Source organism: Balaenoptera acutorostrata, chromosome 5 (assembly GCF_949987535.1).
Source record: "Balaenoptera acutorostrata chromosome 5, mBalAcu1.1, whole genome shotgun sequence".
Lineage (NCBI taxonomy): Eukaryota > Metazoa > Chordata > Mammalia > Artiodactyla > Balaenopteridae > Balaenoptera > Balaenoptera acutorostrata.
The window spans coordinates 50,287,638-50,310,868 of NC_080068.1; the positions used below are offsets into that span (position 1 = coordinate 50,287,638).

Consider the following 23,231-nt stretch of genomic DNA (forward strand, 5'->3'; position numbering starts at 1 on the left):
TTTCTTCATTTTACAGATGTGGGAGCAGAGGTGCAGAAAAGTGAAGTAAAGTTACCTCTACACAAAGTTCGCCGGAGGAAAATGGCAGAGGAGAGACTTCATGAAGCTGGGTCTGTCTGTCCACACAGACCGTGTCCATCCTCCACATGCTGCTCCGCAGCTGCCTTTCAGGCAACCGGGGCGCCTAGTAAGGTGCCCGCGAGAGTACTGTGCAAACTCAGCTCCAGCGAGCTGAAGAGATGTAGACACACAAAGTGTGTCATCAGCGTCATTAGAGGTTCACTTCAAAGTCGCGGCCAAATAAGTCCAACAGTTCAAATCTGGGTGAATATAAAGGTATTGCCGGAACCTCTCTCTCTGGGTCTGTCAGTGCTTTAGATCATGAACTGGGAATGGCTGTTTCTGTACACAGCACACAATATCCAAAGGCAGCAATGCGAGGCAAAGCTCAGTACTGTGCGGATGGATGTCATTTCGCAGATGCCAACAATCTAATTTCCTTAACAGATGATCATTCCATAATAACAAAACCTAACACAAATTATTTCCAAAACACTACATGAACTCGGAAGCAGGATTGAACCATCAGATAGGGGTTTGCGCCCTGAGATTTTGTGTTTTTATAGTCCTTACAGATATCCCTGCAAGGTAACATGACATGTGTTAGCCCCCTTTGAAAGATGACAATTCTGAGGACTAGAGAAGTGTTATTACTGTCCATAGCTCTCTGGTAAAATATTAGATAATGTCCACTTTTTTTTTTTTTAACTTCTCCTTGTCTCAGGAAAAAAATTAAGTTTGAGGGCCTTTTCATTTTTTTCCTCCCCTGTAAGCGTGAGTTCTGAGGCCCTTTTGACTTGACAGGAGTCACACTGTTCAGTTTCTCTGGCCACAGAAACTCAAGGCCCCGCCCTCAGCAACAGCCTCATACTTTTTAAATACCTGCTTTCATGGTTATATCTTGAAGGTAGGTTAAATGTGTCATGATAAATATACTGGAAAAACACTAGAGGAATCACAGGTTTTAAGAAACAGGTGCTTGGCCATAAGGTAAGAGACCTGGGTCCTTCACTCACTCACGTGATCTTGCTGTGCAAAGTACTTAGCCTTCCTTGCGTATCTAATGGTGACAATTATATTTATACTCCCCAAATTGGCAGCTTCCTCTCCAGCATGCCTAACATCGCTTACCAGGTAGTGAAAAAGGTTCTGGAGTTTTCATTCCTAAATGAGAAAGAAATTTTCAGTGACTTGCAGTTTGTTCCTGTGAGTACACTTTCCACACTCCTTCTTGTCTCATGAACTCACGAGATACAAGCACCAAAGGTCCCACGGCACTGTAGTTTCTGGCTTTTTACTTGAAAGTTCTGGCTACGTGAACCCTCACTGTGCAAATCCATGCCAAACTCAGAGGAGACTTCTGCCACGGCGCCTCATTAAGCCTGCCTCTATGCCAGGAGAGTACTATGCTTAGTTACCTGGAGATCCTAGATGCTGAGATGTTATTAGCCAAAGCTAGCAGTTAGCTTTTGCATGAAGTTGAAGTTTCTATTGAGTACCTTTAGCTATAGAATCTAAGGCTGGGCTGCATGCCTCCAGGGCCCAGCAGCCTTGCCTTCAGCCATGCCCCCAGCAGAGCTAACTTTCCTGCTCCAGGAAGGCACGAACACTAGGGAGGAAAGGTACTTTTCTACTCTCTTCCCCAGCTAAATCTTTGTAGAATGACCAGCAGGCAGCTGTAAGGGAAATATTAATGAATAATAATCTCATGACTCTTCATATTCTCTTTAATACACGGGGGGATCCTTCTCTTCTCATACTTTGGCCAAGAAAGTAAATAAAGCTGTCTTACCAGGTATTTGGGTGGCTTCTTGGCTCTTCATACCTGAAGACAGAAATGAATATTGGTTAGTGTTAATCGACTATCTTGCAATGTTAATGCTCCCTTTGGTCTATACCTCCCCCATCTTCAACCCCCCCCCCCAAAAAAAGGAAAAAGAAAACAGTAACAACAAAAACACCTTTCAATTGCTGTTCATTCTCTAACTGGACAAAGCCCAAACTCCTTATGGTGGACTTCAAGAACTTCATTATCTGGCCAACCTTATCTTCATAAGGCAGTCAGTCCTAGTACATCGGTTTTTAAATGAAATAGTACTGGGTCCAAGACTCTGCTTGGTTTAGCTCTATTGTCATTATAGTTATTAGCTCTATGATTGGGCAGGCTTAATCCCTCTGACCTTCATTTCCTTATTTACTCAAAAGAAATACCTTGTAGGTTTGTAGTAAGTGGTGATTAAAGGTGATACATTATAAAACTGCTTAGTACATTACTGCATGGAACATAATGAGCTCTCAATAACTAGAGTCCCTCTGTTTTGACTTAACTTATTCCTCAAACTCTCCATGTCCAGTAATGTCCTTAGTTCTAGGAGTCCTCATGCCTCCTTCTAACCTTGTAGCTAGTTTCTGAGAGTAAGTAAAAGATCACTTACCAGGTAAGATTGTGGACTCCTGGCTTTCCATTCCTGAAGATGAGAATAGGAAATGTTTAGTGATAAACGCAGTAAGCTTGAAATTTTAACCTTATATTTACATAGCTATTTACAGTAGAAAACTCTAAAAGCTTTGAGAGATGACCCACTCTCAAAGCTTTTAGAGTTTTGGGTAAAAGGGAAAGAGATTTAACCCACTGGTGCCTAACTTACTGTGAGAACTATGGCCAGTGATCCAGGCACTCTCCTAGATTAAGCAAAATATCTCTTGTTGATTTTTTTTTAGACTCTGACCTACATTTGTCATGATTTATCTTTAAAAATGAAACTTCTTGATTATATAATATAATTACAGATACTTTGGAAAAATATAGGAAATTATTAAAAATTACTCATAATCCCAGATATCAGAGCTATTCAGTCTTAATATTTTGGTATATTTCCTGTCTCTTTGCTATATATATATATATATGTACATGCTCATACACATTTTTTACTACTTTTCTCAGTTTTATTGAGATATAATTGACATAAAACACTGTATAAGTTTATGGTATACAGCATAATGACTTGAGTTACATATATTGTGACAGGATTACCACAAGTTTATTGCATCTCATACAGATACCAAAAAAAAAAAAAAGGAAAAAATGTTTTTTTTTCCTTGTGATGAGAACTCTTAGCATCTATTCTGTTAACAGCTTTCAAATACACCATACAGCTGTTAACTATAGTCATGTTGTACATTACATCCCCTGTACTTATTTATCTTATAACTGGAAGTTTGTACCTTTTGACATTTTAAAATAAATTTGATATTATACTCCATATGCTGTTTTCATCCTATCTTTTAAAAAATTTTTATTGGAGTATAGTTGATTTACAATGTGTTAGTTTCAGGTGTACAGCAAAGTGAATCTGTTATATATATACATATATCCACTCTTTTTTAGATTTTTTTCCCATATAGGCCATTACAGAGTATTGAGTAGAGTTTGTTTTTATCCTATTTTTTATTTTATTTTATTTTTTTTTTTATTTTTACAAGAGATAAATAGACTGACACCAAGCATTGTACATGGATGACCACAACAAAAGCAACAATGATTGCAATTACCAAACATGAAACACACTCATACTATGTCATAATATTGACATTCAGTTCAGTAATCCTCCACTGTAACAGCTCCTTTACTTTGCAGTGAAAATTGATTTGTATATTCTTTGCCTCTGAGTCCTTGTGGGATTTTTTTTTTTTTAATTCAGACAGAAAGTCACAAAAATTATACTCATCCTCATCAGTTCACTCAGTCCCATGTAATTAATTTTTTTTTTATCTTGATCTTTTGTTAGCACTTTTATGAGTTCATCAGTTTTTCATTAGAGTTCTGAAAATGCTTATTCATTCAGTTCAGTTTATCCTATTTTTATTGTCACTGTATTATAAGTATTTTCTCATATCTTTATTTTTCAAAAACATGGTTTTTAAATTGGTTAGTGTTTCATAATATGAATATAACTTATTTAACGATACCCAACTGTTGGATACTAAGGTTATTTATAAATTTTGGCTACCATAACACTGCATAAACATTTCTGTACATATTTTGTACACAAATTTTTATGTTTATTTTCTTAGGACAAATATCTAAAAGTGTTATAGCTAGGTTAAAAGGTATGGACATTTTTAAGGCTAGTGATACATACTATTGAAATTGTCCTCCAGAAAAGTTCCAACTTACAATCTCACCAGTAATTTATGAGAGTGTTTCTGTTCCAGCACCCTTGAAGAATATCATTTTTAAGAAAGACAAAAAAAATTGGGAATGAGTCATACTTTGGAATATACTAAATAATCAAATGGATATAGCTAATAGCATTTGTTACTCAGATTGCTAGAAACAGGAATATATATACGTATATAAAATCATTTTAGTTTAGAAAAAAATGCCATTTGTTATGCTTCTGATGAACACCCTATGTTACAGAGTTTGTGGAATAATTAGTCACACCTTCCTCTATCCATGTAACAGCTAGCCTAAAGCAGAAAATAGTAAGTTCTCTAGAACTAGTTTCTTATGTCATGTCTCTAACTGCTCCGCTGGGATGACCTATGGTTGTTAGACAGGAGACAGACAGAGCTGCTGTGTCGTCCTTAGAAAGAAGGATATCTGGAACTCAGGAGCGTCTCTTATATACCAAACTAGTAAGCTAATGTGGGTTCTGCCTTCTTCCCACTTTTCCTTACCATGCCATGCCCACCTGCTCCCACCCTTAAGGAAGCTGTCTTACAAATGTTAAGTCCCTAGAGTTTATGAAAATGTCTTACCAGGGTCTTCAAGTTTCTGGGTTTTCTCACTTAAGTTACAAAAAGAAACTTACCAGTTTTAATGATAGAACAAAGTAATTGGGAGTTACCACAGTTAGAGCAGAACTATTTTCAGGTAATTATGGCCTTAAAGATCCACTTGATAATATCCAGTAAACCAATGCTACTAAATTTAAGTGTCGGCCACAGTCTAAATGCACCTTGGCTGATTGGGCTGGAACATTCCCCTGGACACTCCTACTAAGAGAAACTGTTATATACAGTAAGTCACCTAGCGATCTCCACAAGCTAGAAAAATGTCTGTCTTGAAGAGTTAGCTGAAGTCCCTGTGAAGTGACCAGTAAAACTCGTGGCTGCCCTGCCAATGAGAAGTGTTACTAAGCATGAAACGCGTCACACAAGGACAGGAAATATCTTCCAAACGTCAGGTAAACTGCATACGTAAGGAAAGGCCAGATACTTTTCTCTCTTCAAAAAAGAAAAACTTACTGTAGCTACATGGGCCAAATACATAACAAGGAACTTAAATGTAAAGAAGTGATTTGGGCCATATCACCATAAGTGGAAACTTAGGGGCTGGGGAAAGCGTCTAATCACCCAGATGTTTTAGTCAAATGATACCAAACATCACCTTACTTGAAAAAGGCAAATGACTAACTTTCTACCTTCATCTGGATGTTTGGTGTCACGCAGGCTAATCTCAATGACGGAAAATAGCGCTATACTTAAGAGGCCTCAGACCTGTCCAGAGTGCCTAGCTCTTCAGGTCCGCCCAGCCTTATTCTGCAGAATGTTTCCATATTGATCAGATCTCCAGAGAGCCAACTCTCTCATTTGCAAGGAGGTAAATTTCCCCAGAATGGATTCTTTTTTTCCGCCTCGTATCTGCCAGGTTACTCCTTCATATGTGCAAAGTACTCTTTTTCTTCAGCTAAGAATTGAATTTGCTGAACAGGAAAGAGCTATTAAACATCCGTGTAGCTAATAAACATCCGCTATTTTTAAAAACACAGCATACTTACCAGAGTTGTAGACATGGAAGGGTTGAAAATATTCTGAAATACAAACATGTTTTCATTACATAGTACTATACTTAGATGTGAATGTCAGGTTCAGTCAAGATACATGCAAAATATGGCAATATGAGAAATATAAAATTTCAGTCTCAAAAATAAATAGATATAGATTCATTTTAATTACTTTAAGAAGAATTCAAAGAAAAACTAGCCAGGAAGACAGCTAGAAATGGACCCTTATTTTCAAACTATTTAAATAAATCTTCAAAAGGATCTACCCAAAGCATGCATCAGTCCAAGGCATTTCCTGTCAACTTTGGTTCAGATCGGTTGAGCCTAATTTGATAATGTTGTTCCTGAATACTCTTAGAATTCCTGTTTACCTTCCCAAATCTTTTCCATGGTCCTCTAAGACAGACTATTTTTGTTATATTCTATTTTTCCCTGAGGAAGAGGAAACAGACCACATTACCGTTCTGTCCCCCAAGTCTTTCCCCTGATGAAGGAATCCTTCATCAGTCTCCCAAATATTACTTCCCAAGATGTCAAAACAAAGGAATACAAGTCTAACTCTGTGCATAGGAGTCATGTAGGGGTATTCAGGAGTCAAAATCCTGTAATGATAGGCTAGGGTCAGAGTGGCATGGTCCCTGCATGCCCAAGGCAAATGCAATGCTTGAGAGAACAGCCACAGGCAAGGCTGGGATAGGCTTAGGGTGGGCTCCTGTACTCTCCCCCTGAAAAGGTAGTAGCAGTAGCACAACTCAGCCTTGAGAAGACAATGGCTGACAGTATGACAGTACAGTGGGGTGGCTCTGACCTATTCCTGTGAGAAATAACACTGATAAAATTCCCATTACAGAGATAATACTCTAGAGCATATCTTACCTATGTTCTCAACACACTTTGCAGTTTTTAGTCCTGAAACATAAAGATAAAGTTTATTAGTTAGACACAATCTACCTTAGTAAAGATTTCAAATTGGTCTGTGCCTACTGGTAATCTAATCTGTCAGCTCCTAGTCTATCAGACTCATAATTTAGTGGGAAGCAAATTACATTTTTGTATTCATAGTACAGTCACCAAAGAGCAGCAGCTCTAGATAAAACATCTAACTTTTCTGGAATTCAGTTCCCTTATGTGTATCTTTTATTGGGAGATTGCTTCAAATGACCTCCAGAGTCCCATCCAAAGCTAACTATTTATTTATGTATTTATTTTTAATAGATCTTTATTGGAGTATAATTGCTTCACAATACTGTGTTAGTTTCTGCTGTATAACAAAGTGAATAAGCTATATCTATACACATATCCCCATATCCCCTCCCTCTTGAACCTCCCTCCCATCCTCCCTATCCCACCCCTCTAGGTCATCACAGAGTACCGAGCTGATCTCCCTATGCTATGCTGCTGCTTCCCACTAGCTATCTATTTTACTTTCAGTAGTGTATATATGTCGATGGTACTCTCACTTCACCCCGGCTTCCCCCTCTCACCCCGTGTCCTCAAGTCCATTCTCTATGTCTATATCTTTATTCCTGCCCTGCAACTAGGTTCACCAGTACCAATTTTTTTTTGGATTCCATACATATATGTTAGCATACGATATTTGTTTTTCTCTTTCTGACTTACTTCACTCTGTATGACAGGCTCTAGGTCCATCCATCTCACTACAAATAACTCAATTTCGTTCCTTTTTATGACTGAGTAACATTCCATTGTATATATGTGCCACATCTTCTTTATCCATTCATCTGTTGATGGGCATTTAGGTTGGTTCCATGCCCTGGCTATTGTAAATAGTGCTGCAATGAACATTGGGGTACATGTCTTTTTGAATTACGGTTTTCTCAGGGTATATGCCCAGTAGTGGGATTGCTGGGTCACATGGTAGTTCTATTTTTAGTTTTTTTAAGGAACCTCCATACTGTTTTCTAGTAGTTTTCTGGTGGCATCTTTAGGATTTTCTATGTATAGTATCATGTCATCCACAGTGACAGTTTACTACTTCTTTTCCAATTTGTATTCTTTTACTTCTTTTTCTTCTCTGATTGCTGTGGCTAGGACTTCCAAAACTATGTTGAATAAGAGTGGCGAGAGTGGACGTCCTTGTCTTGTTCCTGATCTTAGTGAAAATGCTTTCAGTTTTTCACCATTGAGTATGATGCTTGCTGTGGATTTGTCATATATGGCCTTTTTTATGTTGAGGTAGGTTCCCTCTATGCCCACTTTCTGGAGAGTTTTTATCATAAATGGGTGTTGAATGTTGTCAAAAGCGTTTTCTGCATCTATTGAGATGATCATATGGTTTTTATTCCTTAATTTGTTAAGGTGGTGTATCACATTGATTTATTTGCGTATATTGAAGAATCCTTGCATCGCTGGGATAAATCCCACTTGATCACGGTGTATGATCCTTTTAATATGTTGTTGGATTCTGTTTGCTAGTATTTTGCTCAGAATTTTTGCATCTATGTTCATCAGTGATATTGGTCTATAATTTTCTTTTTTTGTGATATCTTTTTCTGGTTTTGGTATCAGGGTGATGGTGACTTCGCAGAATGAGTTTGGGAGTGTTTCTCCCTCTGCAATTTTTTGGAAGAGTTTGAGAAGGATGGGTGTTAGCTCTTCTCTAAATGTTTGATAGAATTCACCTGTGAAGCCATCTGGTCCTGGACTTTTGTTTGTTGGGAGAGTTTTAATTACCGTTTCAATTTCATTACTTGTAATTGGTCTGTTTATATTTTCTAATTCTTCCTGGTTCAGTCTTGGAAAATTGTATCTTTCCAAGAATTTGTCCATTTCTTTGTGGCTGTCCATTTTATTGGCATATAGTTGTTTGTAGTAGTCTCATAATCCTTTGTATTTCTGCAGTGTCAGTTGTGATTTCTCCTTTTTCATTTCTAATTTTATTGATTTGCATCCTCTCTCTTCTTTTCTTGATGAGGCTGGCTAAGGGTTTATCCATTTTGTTTATCTTCTCAAAGATTTTAGATTTTAGTTTTATTGATTTTTGCTATTGTTTTCTTCATTTCTATTTCATTTATTTCTGCTCTGATCTTTATGATTTCTTTCCTTCTACTGACTTTGGGTTTTCTTTGTTCTTCTTTCTCTAGATGTTTTAAGTGTAGGGTTAGATTGTTTGAGATTTTTCTTGTTTCTTGAGGTGAGACTGAATTGCTATAAACTTCCTTCTTAGAACTGCTTTTGCTGAGTCCCATAGGTTTTGGGTCATTGTATTTTTGTTGTCATTTGATTCTATGTATTTTTTTATTTCTTCTTTGACTTCTTCACTGATCTCTTGGTTGTTTAGCCTCCATGTATTTGTGTTTTTTACAGTTTTTTTCTTGTAATTGATTTCCAATCTCATAGCGTTGTGGTCAGAAAAGATGCTTGATACAATTTCAATTTTCTTAAATTTACGGAGGCTTGATTTGTGATCCAAGATGTGATCTATCCTGGAGAATGTTTTGTGAGCATTTGAGAAGAAAGTGTATTCTGCCACTTTCGGCTGGAACATTCTATAGATATCAATTAAATCTATCTGGTATATTGTGTCATTTAAAGCTTGTGTTTCCTTATTTATTTTCTGTTTGGATGATCTGTCCATTGGTGTAAGTAGCGTGTTAAAGTCCCCTACTATTATTGTGTTACTGTTGATTTCTCCTTTCATGGTTGTTAGCATTTGCCTCATGTATTGAGGTGCTCCTATGTTGGGTGACTAAACATTTACAATTGTTATATCTTCTTCTTGGATTGATCCTTTTTTTTTTTTTTGGATTGATCCTTTGACTGTTATGTAGTGCCCCTCCTTATCTCTTGTAACAGTCTTTATTTTAAAGTCTATTTTATCTGATACGAGTACTGCTACTCCAGCTTTCTTTTGATTTCCATTTGCATGGAATATCTTTTCCCATCCCATCACTTTCAGCCTCTATGTGTCCCTAGGTCTGAAGTGGGTCTCTTGCTGACAGCATATATATGGGTCTTGTTTTTGTATCCATTCAGCCAGTCTGTGTCTTTTGCTTGGGGCATTTAATCCATTTACATTCAAGGTTATTATCAATATGTATGTTCCTATTACCATTTTCTTAATTGTTCTGGGTTTGGTTTTGTGGGTCTTTTTCTTCTCTTGTGTTTCCTGCCTAGAGAAGTTTCTTTGGTGGTGCTGAATTCTCTTAGCTTTTGCTTGTTTGAGAAGCTTTTGATTTCTCCTTCGAATCTGAATGAGATCCTTGCTGGGTAGAGTAATCTTGGTTGTAGGTTTTTCTCTCTCATCACTTTAAGTATATCCTGCCACTCCCTCTGGCCTGTAGAGTTTCTGCTGAAAAATCAGCTGATAACCTTATGGGGATTCCTTTGTATGTTACTTTTTGTTTTTCCCTTGCTGCCTTTAATATTTTTTCTTTGAATTTAATTTTTGCTAGTTTGATTAATATGTGTCTTGGTGTGCTTCTCCTAGGGTTCATCCTGTATGGGACTCTCTGTGCTTCCTGGACTTGGATGACTATTTCCTTTCCCATGTTAGGGAAGTTTTCCACTATAATCTCTTCAAATATTTTCTCAGACCCTTTCTTTTTCTCTTCTTCTTCTGGGACCTCTATAATTCGAATGTTGGTGTGTTTAGTGTTATCCCAGAAGTCTCTGAGATTGTCTTCAGTTCTTTTCATTCTTTTTTCTTTATTCTGCTCTTTGGCAGTTATTTCCACCATTTTGTCTTCCAGCTCACTTATTCATTCTTCTGCCTCAGTTATTCTGTTATTGATTCCTTCTAGTGTATTTTTCATTTCAGTTACTGTGTTGTTCATCTCTGTTTGTTTGTTCTTTAGTTCTTCTAGATCTTTGTTAAACATTTCTTGTATTTTCTCAATCCGTGCCTCCATTCTATTTCTGAGATTCTGGATCATCTTTACTATCATTACTCTGAATTCTTTTTCAGGTAGATTGCCTATTTCCTCATCATTTATTTGGTCTTGTAGGTTTTTACCTTGTTCCTTCATCTGTGACTTTTTTTTGCCATCTTTTTTTTTTTTAATGAGTGGGATTGTGTTCCTGTCTTACTGGTTGTATGGCCTGAGGCTTCCAACACTGGAGTTTGTAGGCTGTTGCGTGGAGCTGGGTCTTGGTGCTGAGATGAGGACATCCATAAGACCTCACTCCAATGAATATTCTCTGAGGTGTCTGAGGTTCTCTGTTAGTCCAGTGGTTAGGACTCAGAGCTCCCACCACAGGAGCTGTCGCCCAACCCCCAGCTCGTGAACCAAGATCCCGCAAGCCACGTGGGGTGAAAAAAAAAAGAGAACAATAACAAGGTAAAAACTAAAATTAGACTAGGAAACTAACAGATATGTTAGAAAGAATATAAAAATAAAAATATAGATGAAACAACAACCAGAAGGTACAAGAGTACCACAATAGTAAAAGAGGGGAGGAGGGAAAAGAAGAAAAAAGAAAAAAAAAGGGGGGGGGGAAACATCTTGGCTCTGGAGGGCGGGGCCTAAGCAAGGGCAAGGTTTGGGCACTGGGCGGGGCCAGTGCTCAGGACCCACAGGGCTGGAAAAGGCCCTGGGGGCTGTAGGAGGTGGGGCTTAGGCTCAACGGAACAGAAGGGGCCCAGGCGTGCCCCCCACCCCTGGTCTCAGAGGGTAGGGGACCTCACCTGGGAGCCCAGCAGGCTTCCTGGGCTCGAGTGGGCAGGGCAAATGCCCTCCTCTCCTCTCCCGCTCCTCTGGTCCTGAAGGGCCCCTCCAGCCTGCCTCTCCTGATCTCCCCTGCCTCCTTCCTATGCCCTCAAGACCAATGCGGCCAGGGTTGGTGGGAGCCTTGGAGGGCAGGGGACCAGCCTGGGAGCTCAGCAGGCTCCCCGGGCCCGAGTGGGTGGGCAATTGCCCTCTGCTCCTCTCCCAATCCTCCTGGAGGGCCCCTCCGCCTGCCTCTCCTGATCTCCCTGGCCTCAGGGGCGCCAATCTGGCCTCCACTTCTCCTCCCCCCTCAGTCCCCCCACATCCTACCAGTTCGCTTGGGGGTTCCTCCCATCTCCTTGGCCGTCAGGGTCCCCCCATCAGCGGCCAGCAGGTGCCCTAGTCGTGGGGAGACCTAACTCGGCATCTTCCCACACTGCCATCTTGACTCTGCCCCCCCAAGCGAACACTTTATGATTATATGATTAGTCTGAAAAAATTAGGAGAAAATTTATCTGTCTGTTTAACTAATTCTCTCTTCAGATACTAAATGTCCTCCTCAACAGTTAACCTGACCCTTTACTATGGCTTGCTAGCAATCAGGGTGGAGAGAGACTGGTGCTGACAGCTTCCACCTTGCTGCACTTCCCAGCCTGAAAGGCCTGCCAGGTGGGGCTGCTAGTATGTGCAGTGGCTAGGCACTGAAACTCAGGGAGACGGACCCTGGGAGAGGACTCTGTCTAGCTGTGCAGAAACAGCCCAGAGGGCCTGGGGTGTGATCTGGGCCAAACCAGAGCTCATTGTCAGCGTGCATGGCAGGGCTTGGCTCCAGCAGTGGACTCTGTTGGTGTGCACAGTAGGTGAGAGGCAGCATCAGAGAATCACACGTGAGGAGTACTCAGACGTTCCTTTCCCGGCAGAAGGGCTCCAGTTCTGCCCACCTCACACAGCAGCTTGGCGCCGGATTTGGGGCAGACAGGTCCTGGGAGAGCCCTACCACAGAGGCAGCCCCAGTCCCAGGTGGCAACGCAATCACCTCGATTCCTGCAGTCACAACACCCCAGCCCCCAGCACCAGCCTAGCACTAGGCACGAAAGGGATGGGACTCCATGGAGCAAAGAGGAGGCCCCACCCAAATCCAGTGCAGGCTCTGGTCACCACAACACCAATCACATGCCCTATTAAGGGGATAACGCTCTGAGGAAAGATGTGGCTAGCATCCATACCAAAAGCAGCCATTGCACCAAAATTATTGGACTCATACAGTCTACTCAGGAATGCTCCCACATAAAAACCAGCCCTTCAAGACCACAGTAGATAACTGTTTCTCCTAAATTTATAGAGACATAAATTTAAGTAAAATTTAAAAAGCACAGGAACTGCTCCCAGTTAAAAGAACAAGAGAGGGGCTTCCCTGGTGGCGCAGTGGTTAAGAATCCGCCTGCTAACGCACGGGACACAGGTTCGAGCCCTGGTCCAGGAAGATCCCACATGCGGCGGAGCAACTAAGTCTGTGCGCCACAACTACTGAGCCTGCACTCTAGAGCCCATAAACTGCAATTACTGAGCCAGCGCGCCACTACTACTGAAGCCCACGCACCTAGAGCCCATGCTCAGCAACAAGAGAAGCCACCAAATTGAGAAGCCCGCACACTGCAATGAAGAGTAGGCCTCACTCACTGAAACTAGAGAAAGCCTGTGTGCAGCAATGAAGACCCAATGCAGCCAAAAATAAATAAATAAAATAAATAAATTTTTTAAAGTTATAAAAAAATTTTTTTAAATAAATTAAAAAACAAGAGAAATCCTCTGAAAGAACAAACAATGAAACAGACCTCTCCACTCTACTTGACCCTGAGTTCAAAAAGGAGGTAATAAAAATGCTAAAGGAATTAAGAACGATTATTGATAGAAATGCAGAATCACTGTAACAAGGAACTAGAAACTATAAAGAGGAGCCAATCAAAAACAATTCAATTACCAAGATAAAAACCAATCTAGAAGCAATGAATAGCAGACTAAATAATGTAGAAGAACGAATAAGTGATCTGGAAGATAGAATAATGGAAATCACCCAATCAGAACAAAAGACAGAAAGACAAATGAAAAAAAAAATGAAAGCAATAAATGCGGTCTATGGGATGATATAAAACGTGCCAACCTTAAGGTCCCACAAGCTGCATGGCAAGGCCAAAAAAAAAAAAAATGTATTTGAAGAAATTATGGCTGAAACCTTCCCAAACCTAAAGAAGGAAACAGATATCTAGGTACAGGAAGCACAGAGGGTCCCAAATAAGATGAACCTAAACAGACCAACACCAAGACATATTATAATTAAAATGGAAAAAGTTCAAGATAAAGAGAGGAATCTAAAGGTAGCAAAAGAGAAACAAAGAGTCAGTTACAAAGGAACCCCCATAAAGCTCTTAGCTAATTTCTCTGCAGAAACACTGTCAAACAAAGTCATGAAACGGAAAAATCTGCAACCTAGGATACTCTACCCAGCAAGACTATCCTTTAGGCTAGAAGAAGAGATAAAGGATGTCTCAGACAAGCAAAAACTAAAAGAATACAGCACTACTAAACCTAACCTAAAAGAAATATTGAAAGGTCTTCTCTAAATAGAAAAGAATCAAGAATCTATAGGAAAGGGAAAATCACAATAGGAATAGCAAATGTATAAAAGGATTGAAGACACTTAAATAAGCCAGTATATAGATTAAAAATCAATCAGAAAATTTTTGTAAAAGTGATAACTACAATTAACAGCAAAAACGTAAACATTAAGATGTAAAACAGGACATCAAAATCATGAAATATGGGGGAGGGGATTAAAATTGTAGATCTTTTAGAATGTGTTTGAACTTATATGACTACCAGGCTAAAGCAAGTAGATATAGTTATGGGTTAGCATACTTGAAAACAAGGGTAACCACAAGTCAAAACCGTATGATAGAGTCACCAAAAATAAAAAGAAAGCAATTCAAGCATAATACAAAAGAAAACCATCAAACCACAAAAAGAAAAACAAAAAGAAGAAGAAATGAACAGGGAACAACTACAAAATCACCTGGAAAACAAGGTTTAAAATGGCAATAAATATATACCTGTCAATAATTACTTTAAATGTCAAAGGACTAAATGCTCCAATCAAAAGACACAGAATGGCAGATTAAAAAAAAAAAAAAAAAGAACCTACAATATGCTGCTTACAAGAGACTCACTTTAGGGCAAAGACATACATAGATTGAAAGTGAGGGGATGGAAAAAGGTACTTCATGCAAATGAAAACAACAAGAAAGCGGGGGTAGCAATATCCATATCAGACAAGACAGACTAAAACAAAGTCCATAAGGAAAAACAAAGAAGGACACTATATAATGATAAAGGGATCAATACAAGAAGATGATATTACACTCATTAACATATTCACCCAGTATAGAAGCACCTAGATATATAAAACAAATATGAACAGACATAGAAGGAGAAACTGACAGGAATACAGTAATAGTAAGAGACTTTAACACTCTACTGACATCAATAGACAGATATTCCAGATGAAATCAATAAGGCAACAAAGATTCTAAATGACACAATAGACCAGTTGGATTTAATTGATATCTACAGGACATTACATCCAAAAAAACCAGAATACACATTCTTTTCAAGGGTGCATGGACCATTCTCTAGAACAGACCACATACTAGGACACAAAACAAGCCTCAACAATTTTAAGAGGATAGAAATTATTTCAAGCATCTTTTCTGACCACCACAGTATGAAACTAGAAATCAACCACGAAAAGAAAAAAAAGGTAGAAACCGATCACATGGAGACTAAACAACATGCTACTAAAAAAAACAATGGGTTGATGATGAACTCAAAGAGGAAATCAGAGAACACCTTGAAACAAATGACAATGAAAATACAGCCTTACAAAATCTATGGGATACAGCAAAAGCAGTTCTAAGAGAGATGGTCATAGCAATACAGGCCTTCCTTAAGAAACAAGTCTCAAATAAACAAACTGTCACCTAAAAGAATTAGAAAAAGACCAAACAAAACCCAAAGTCAGCAGAAGGAAGGAAATAATAAAGATCAGAAAGGAACTAAATAAAAATAGAGATAAAAAACAATAGAAAAGATCAATAAAACCAAGAGCTGGTTTTTTTAAAAGACAAACAAAATCAACAAACCTCTAGCCAGGCTCACCAAGAAGAAAAGAAAGAGGACCCAAATAAACAAAATAAGAAATGAAAGAGGAGAAATAACAACCAATAGTGCAGAAATATAAAAAATCATAAGAGAATACTATGAACAGTTATATGCCAACAAATTGGACAACCTAGAAGAAATGGACAAGTTTCTAGAAACAGCCTGCCAAAATTGAGTCAAAAAGAAACAGATAATTTGAACAAACCAATCATTAGAAGTGAAATAAAATCCGTAATTTAAAAATTCCCTGCAAACAAAAGTCTAGGAATGGACGGCTTCACTGGGGAATTCTACCAAACATATAAAGAAGAACTTATACCTATCCTTCTCAAACTATTCCAAGAGACTAAAGAGGAGGGAACGCTCCCAAATTCTTATGAAGCCACCATCACCCTGATACCAAAACCAGACAAAAACACTACAAAAAATGAAAATTACCAGCCAATATCTTTGATGAATATAGATAAAAAATCCTCAACAAAATATTAGCAAACCTAATCTAACAATACCTAAAATGGGTCATGCAGAATGTTTAAGTTGGATTCATTCCAGGGTCACAAGGATGGTTCAAATAAGTAAATCAATCAATGTGATACACCACATCAACAAAAGAAAAGACAAAACTACATGACCATCTCAACAGATGCAGAAAAAGCATTTGATAAAATTCAACATCCATTCAAGTAAAAACTCTCACCAAAGTGGGTATAGAGGGAACATAACTCAACACAATAAAAGCCATTTACAACAAACCCACAGCCAACATCATACTCAACAGAAAAAGCTGAAAGCCTTCCTGCTAAATTCAGGAATAAGACATGGATGCCCACTCTCACCACTTCTATTCAACACAGTATTAGAAATCCTAGCACAGCAATCAGACAAGAAAAACGAAAGGTATCCAAATTTGAAGGGAAGAGGTAAAACTGTCACTATTTGCAGATGACATGATACTCTATATAATATAGAGAACCCTAAAGACTCCACACAAAAACTATTAGAACTAATAAATAACTCAGCAAGGTAGCAGGATATAAGACTGATATACAGAAATCTGTTGTATTTCTTTACACTAACAATGAAATATCAGAAAGTAAAAAAAAAAAAAAAAATCCCGTTTAAAATCATGTCAAAAAAAAAAAAAAAAACTAGGAGAAAAACTTTTAAGCAAGAAGGTGAAAGACCTATACATTGAAAACTATAAAACACTGATAAAGAGACTGAAGATGATTCAAAGAAATGGAAAGGTATCCCATGCTCTTGGATTAGAAAAATTAATATTATTAAAATGGCCATACTACCCAAAGCAATCTACAGATTTAATGTAATCCCTATCAAAATATCCATTCCATTTTCACAATACTAGAACTAATAATCCTAAAATTCATATGGAACCATGGAAGACCCAGAATTGCCAAAGCAATCCTGAGGAAAAAGAACAAAGCTGGAGGCATAACCCTCCCAAGACTTCAGACAATACTACAAAGCTACAGTAATCAAAATAGCATGGAATTGGCACAAAAACAAATAGATCAATGGAACAGAATAGAGAGTCCAGAAATAAACCAACACACGTATAGTCAATTAATCTACAACAAAGGAGGCAAGAACAGACAATGGAGAAAAGACAGTCTCTTCAACAAGCGGTGTTGGGAAAGCTGGACAGCTACATAAAAATCAATGAAATTAGAACACTCTCCCATAGCATATACAAAAATAAACTCAAATGGTTTAAAGACTTAAATATAAGACATAATTCCATAAAATTCCTAGAAGAGAACACAGGCAAAACATTCTCTGACATAAATTGTAGCAGTATTTTCTTATATCAGTCTCCCAAGGCAAAAAAAGAAAAATATTAAAGCAAAAATAAGCAAATGGGACCTAAACAAACATAAAAGCTTTTGCACAGCAAAGGAAACAATCAACAACAAAAAAGACAACCTACAGAATGCAACTGACAGGAGTTAATATCCAAAATATACAAACAGCTCATACAACTCAACAGCAAAAAACCAAACAATCCAAACAAAAAATAGAAAGAAAACTTGAATAGATATTTTTCCAAAGAAGACATACAGATGGCCAACAGGCACATGAAAAGATGCTCAACATCATAATTATTAGAGACAAGTAAGTCAAAACTACAATGAGGTATCACCTCACACCTGTCAGAATGTCTATCATCAAAAAGTCTGCAAACAATAAATGCTGGAGAGAGTGTAGAGAAAAGGAAACCCTGCTACACTGTTGGTGGGAATGTAAATTGGTGCAGCCACTATGGAAAACAGTATGGAGGTTCCTTAAGAAACTAAAAATAGAGCTACCATATGATCCAGCAATCCCACTCCTGAGCATATATCCAGAAAAGATGAAAACCCTAATTCAAAAAGATACATGCGGGCTTCCCTGGTGGTGCAGTGGTTGAGAATCTGCCTGCTAATGCAGGGGACACGGGTTCGAGCCCTGGTCTGGGAAGATCCCACATGCTGCGGAGTGACTGGGCCCGTGAGCCACAACTACTGAGCCTGCGTATCTGGAGCCTGTGCTCCGCAACAAGAGAGGCCGCAACAGTGAGAGGCCCGCGCACCACGATGAAGAGTGGCCCCCGCTCGCCGCAACTAGAGAAAGCCCTCGCACAGAAACAAAGACCCAACACAGCCAAAAATAAATAAATAAATTAATTAATTAATTTAAAAAAAAAAAGATACATGCACCTCAATGTTCACAGCAGCACTACTTAGAATAGCCAAGACGTGGAAACAACCTAAGTGCCCATCAATAGATGACTGGCTTAAGAAGATGTGGTATATATATCTATATACCACATATATGTATTATAATATATTATATATATAATATTCCATCGTGTATGTATATGTATAAACACAATGGAATATTACTCAGCCATAAAAAAGAATGAAATATTGTCATTTGCGGCAACATGGATGGACCTAGAGAACATCATACTAAGTGAAGTAAGTCAAACAGAGAAATACAAATATTATATAATATCTCTTATATGTAGAAACTAAAAAATAATACAAATGAATCTATATACAAAACAAACAGATTCACAGACACAGAAAACAAACTTATGGTTACCAAAGGGGAAAGGGAGGAGGGGGTAGGGATAAATTAGGAATATGCGATTAACAGATACAAACTACTATATATAAAATAGATAAGCAATAAGGATTTACTGTATAACATGAGGAACTATATTCAGAATGTCCTGTATAACCTATAATGGAAAATAAACTGAAAAAAAATATATATATATAACTGAATCACTTTGCTGTACACCTGAACCTAACACAATATTGTAAATCAACTATACTTCAATAAAAAAAAAGTAGGAGGGTTAAAAATGGGTAAGAGGTTGATCCAGAAATAAATGGGGGACACTAATATATATAGGGATTGAAAAAGGGAATATAACCACGGATTCAGCAGGTGTAAAAACACATGAGATTACTGTGACTAGCTTTATGCCAATAAATTTGAAATATAAGACAAATGGACAATTCCTAGAAAAATGTAACTTATCAAAAATAACTCAAGAATAAACAGAAAATTCACATGGTATTATAACTATTAAGCAGTTTAAACTTTTTCCACAATGAAAAATACCAGGATAGTTTGGTTTTTACAGAGTACTAAAGAGAAAGGAGCTGCACAGAGAACCCCCAGAGACCTTCAAAGGGTTTCCAGTACTCAGCAAAGTACTGATCAGTTTATACTTGTCTAAGGAAACTACCCAAGGCCAGGGAAAGAACTCAAAGGATGAAGAATAGTGACTATTCCTACCAGCCACACTGGAAAACCTTATAAGTTGTTATTTTAGCGGGAAGCTCTACAGTAAGAAGCCTTGGAAGCAGTTCAGACAACAGTAAATAAAGCCCTCCCAGGAGTTCCTATCTCCTTCAGATCTCAAGAAATTACAGATGTCTGTGACCAAACTCATAGCTGATTGGAATTTCTGGCAACAAGACTACAGCAGTATTTGTTGGCCACTGCACTTTTGGACACAAGGACTCCTCCCTTTGTAGGCCCTGCTACTGCTAGCCTGTTACTGGGCCTAATGAGACAGACTGTCTCACTAAAAGAAAAGTCATGACTCTCCAACCTAATATCTTATTGTGCAATGGGTTCTCTTTGAACTAAATTCCCATGAAGCAGGACAAACTCCCAAAAGTTCCATTGTCACATGGAAATTTTACCTCCAATTAAGGGCCAAACCTGGCTCCTAAAGCCTTAGCCACTTCCGCAAATAAATGGCTGCCCATCCATTAGACCTGCAGTCTCCAAACAGTGGCAGAGGTGTCCCTGCACGCTCTAGCAAATTCACAGGGGTACCAAGGGATATTTTAAAATTTCAAGACAAACACAGCCCGACTTGATACCTTTCAGACACTGCATGAACTACTAGCTTTAGATAGAACACAGTTTCAAAGTTACGTTACATTCTGTTCGATAACATCACATATTTGCAAAGCTGGGTTTTTAGCAAGTGTCGTGATAAAAAGCAAATATATGTGAAAAATCAATGTGGATCAGGAAATAAGGTGGTATCTAATCTGATATCAAGGTTTGAGAAGCTGTGCAGTCAGTGTCCAACAGGCACGTACATCCCATTAGCAAGTCACTGTGGTTAAAAATGAAATAATAGTTCTTAAAACTTTTTATATATATTACTTCTTAAAGAACAGCTACTAAGATATTAGGACATAAATACTTATTGAGTGGTTTGAGTTTACTTAATAAATGGAATTCTTAGGCATTTATTTTAGCCTAGGGACACTCTGAAAAAAATTATGACAACACTAAGGACACCAAGAAGCAAGAAAGTCTGAGAACCTCTACATTAGACAGTACAAAGCCTCACCTACTACTTTATCCAAACTATTGGCTCAATGGGGGGCCTTACCTGTAAGACTTCACACCTGAAAAGACAGCTGCCATGCTGTGAGACAGTCTATGGAGAGGCCTATGTAGTTAGGAACAAGGGAGGCCTCCAGCCAACAGCTCATGAGGAACTAAGGCCTTAGTCAACAACCCACAAGGAACTGAATCCTGCCATCAACCATGTGAGTGAGCTGGGAAGTACATCTTCCCCAGTCAAGTATTATGATGACTGCAGCCTAGTGAGAGATCCCGAGTCAAAAGACCCAGGTACACTGAACCCAGATTCCTGACACAGCAACTATGAGACAATAAATGTTGTTTTCAGCCACCAAATCTTGGAGTAATTTGTTATGCAGTGATGGATAACTAATACAGGTGTGAGGGTCAGTTTTATGTATCAACTTGTCTAGGATACAGTCCCTAGTTATTCAATCAAACATTAATCTAAGTTGTTGCCTTGAAGGTATTTTATAGATGGGATTAAAATCTATAATCAGTTACCTTCATATAAGGGAGATTATCCAAGATAATCTGGTGGGCCTGATACAATGAGTAGAAAGGCCTTAAGCGCTTAGGCTTCCCAAAAGAAGAAATTCTGCCTGTGGACACAGCTTCAGCTCACACCCAAGAGTTCCAGCCTTCCCTTCCTGACAGCCTGACCTATGGATTTCAGACATGTCTTGCTAGCCCATACAATCATGTAAGCCAATTCCTTACAACTGATTCTGTTTCTCTGGTTGGAAACCTTGTCTGATACAATCAGCATGAACAAGTATGGTGGGTGAAATTCTGGAGGGGGTTGGTAATGAAGAGTTCTCCCTTTTCCTATAAATATGGAATAAACAGTCTGAACAGCCTTCCAAATGTTCCAGGCATTGATTCATAACGTGAATTTCTCGAGGTGATGGATATGTGATATGTCACTTCCTATCTGGTTTATCTACACAGAATCTTGTTGAATCCCCAATCCCAGACAACAACACAGCAACTTCGCTACTCCCAGGGAAGGCTAAAAGAGTGTCCATCAGAACCAATGAAGGTACTTATATTTGATGAGCCCTCAAGTGCTAGGGGTGAATTTATAAAAAATAAATCTGGATAGCTCTGTAGGTTCACCTTCTTTCCCCCTTTTGATGGCTTAGCAGAGAGTTGGCTCAGCAGGTCTGAGTAAGCTCAACAAAATAGACTAACACCAGCCACTGGAGTTCAGGGGCTCTTGCTTTCTAACAAGATTACTTTTGCAGTCAGGGAACACTGATATTCCCCGCCCCCATGACTCTATTAATATGTAAAATATATTTACATGTATACAGTCTGGTCCCTCTCTATGGAAATACTGTCCAAAATACCAGATGATCTATGACCAGCCTGTTCAGTAAAATAATGAGAGTTCAGGGGATGAGGTATACTCTACTATTTCTCTGCTTATAAGTTTTCTTCCAATGAATCATATTACATCTACACTGTAAGGGGCATGAAATCTCAAAGCTATGGCTTCCTACCAGGTATTTATAATTCATCTATAGTCCTCCCAATCCAAGTGCAGTTTTCAGATGGGGTCATTTTAAACGATGAGGAATGTAGCCTGATTACACAGCTGACATTCTACTTTTATCAAGTTTTCTAGAAAAACAGTATAAAAGAAGGTTAACCTGTGGTAATTTTCCCATAAGGACGGATCAAGGGTTTTGTTACCATCTACTGACTCCCATTATCTTGGATTAATACGAGTATCTTTGACCACCAGGAATTATCCTCTCCACTTCCTAACCAACTGAACTATTTTCTTTAGCTAACTAGTTTTTGTAAGGCCCACATACATTTTTATCTTGAAAATCACAAGCAAGTTTAAAGTAACAGCACAGGACTGTGTTAGCACACTAAATTTAGCACAGTATAATTTTTTAATCACTTTCATAAATGCTGCCTTTTTACATCCAGAGGTATATTCAGTCACAATGGAACAAGGTTCTGATTATATCCTCCTGGCTTGAGCTTTTAAAACCCCTGGTTATTATCCTTCATAGTGTTTCAAACAGCCTAGCTTTAATGATCACTTCAGGGTGTTTTTGATCCCGAGTTCCCATTAGTTATCTCCAGATGGCAGCAGAGGACATTGGTCAGACTCCAGTTTAGAGGTAAAGCAACACAATCAAGTGCAGTGGCCTGACTTTGCCAGAGCTCTCCAAACAAATAGTACAGGTGAGCCTCCACGGAGGTTTTCCCTTGTGGCTGGTTTGAACATTAACCTGCTGCGTAGCCTCTGCCTGACTTTCTGGGCAGGCCCGCAGAAGTTTGCCCACTCTCCTCCCCTTTCCTCACACTGGGCTCATAACACACTTCCCCATGTAGGTCTGAGACTCATTCTGAATCAACCCAGCGGCTCCACCCCTTTTGTTTATCGTAATGCTACTCACAAACATGAACTCTGTGGGCTCCACTGCCCACCTCTGTTCATCAACCAGATACGAGTGATTCATCTGGCCTACTGCAGCTACCGTAGCCAGGGTTTCTGCAGAACCAATGCCTCCACAAATAGCATCTGGCTGAGTGCATTAGAAGCACCAAAAGTGGTATCATTTTGTCA

At 38.7% G+C, this 23,231-nt stretch overlaps 1 protein-coding gene across 4 annotated transcripts in view; it reads right to left on the reverse strand.

The window, feature by feature from the left end:
- The window catches only part of ART3 (ADP-ribosyltransferase 3 (inactive)), a 37,646-nt gene that overhangs the window by 3,988 nt on the left and 10,427 nt on the right, over positions 1-23,231 (reverse strand). For all 4 annotated transcript variants that reach the window (XR_449602.3, XR_449601.2, XM_007165564.2 and 1 more), the window contains exons 4-8: positions 6,729-6,761; positions 5,847-5,879; positions 2,496-2,528; positions 1,853-1,885; positions 1,192-1,224 (exon numbers count right to left, since the gene is read on the reverse strand). Coding sequence is in view for 2 of the 4 variants with exons in the window: in XM_007165564.2 (XP_007165626.2) it covers positions 1,192-1,224; positions 1,853-1,885; positions 2,496-2,528; positions 5,847-5,879; positions 6,729-6,761 (165 nt within the window). In the remaining 2 variants the exon portion in view is untranslated. The remainder of the gene's footprint in view (positions 1-1,191; positions 1,225-1,852; positions 1,886-2,495; positions 2,529-5,846; positions 5,880-6,728; positions 6,762-23,231) is intronic.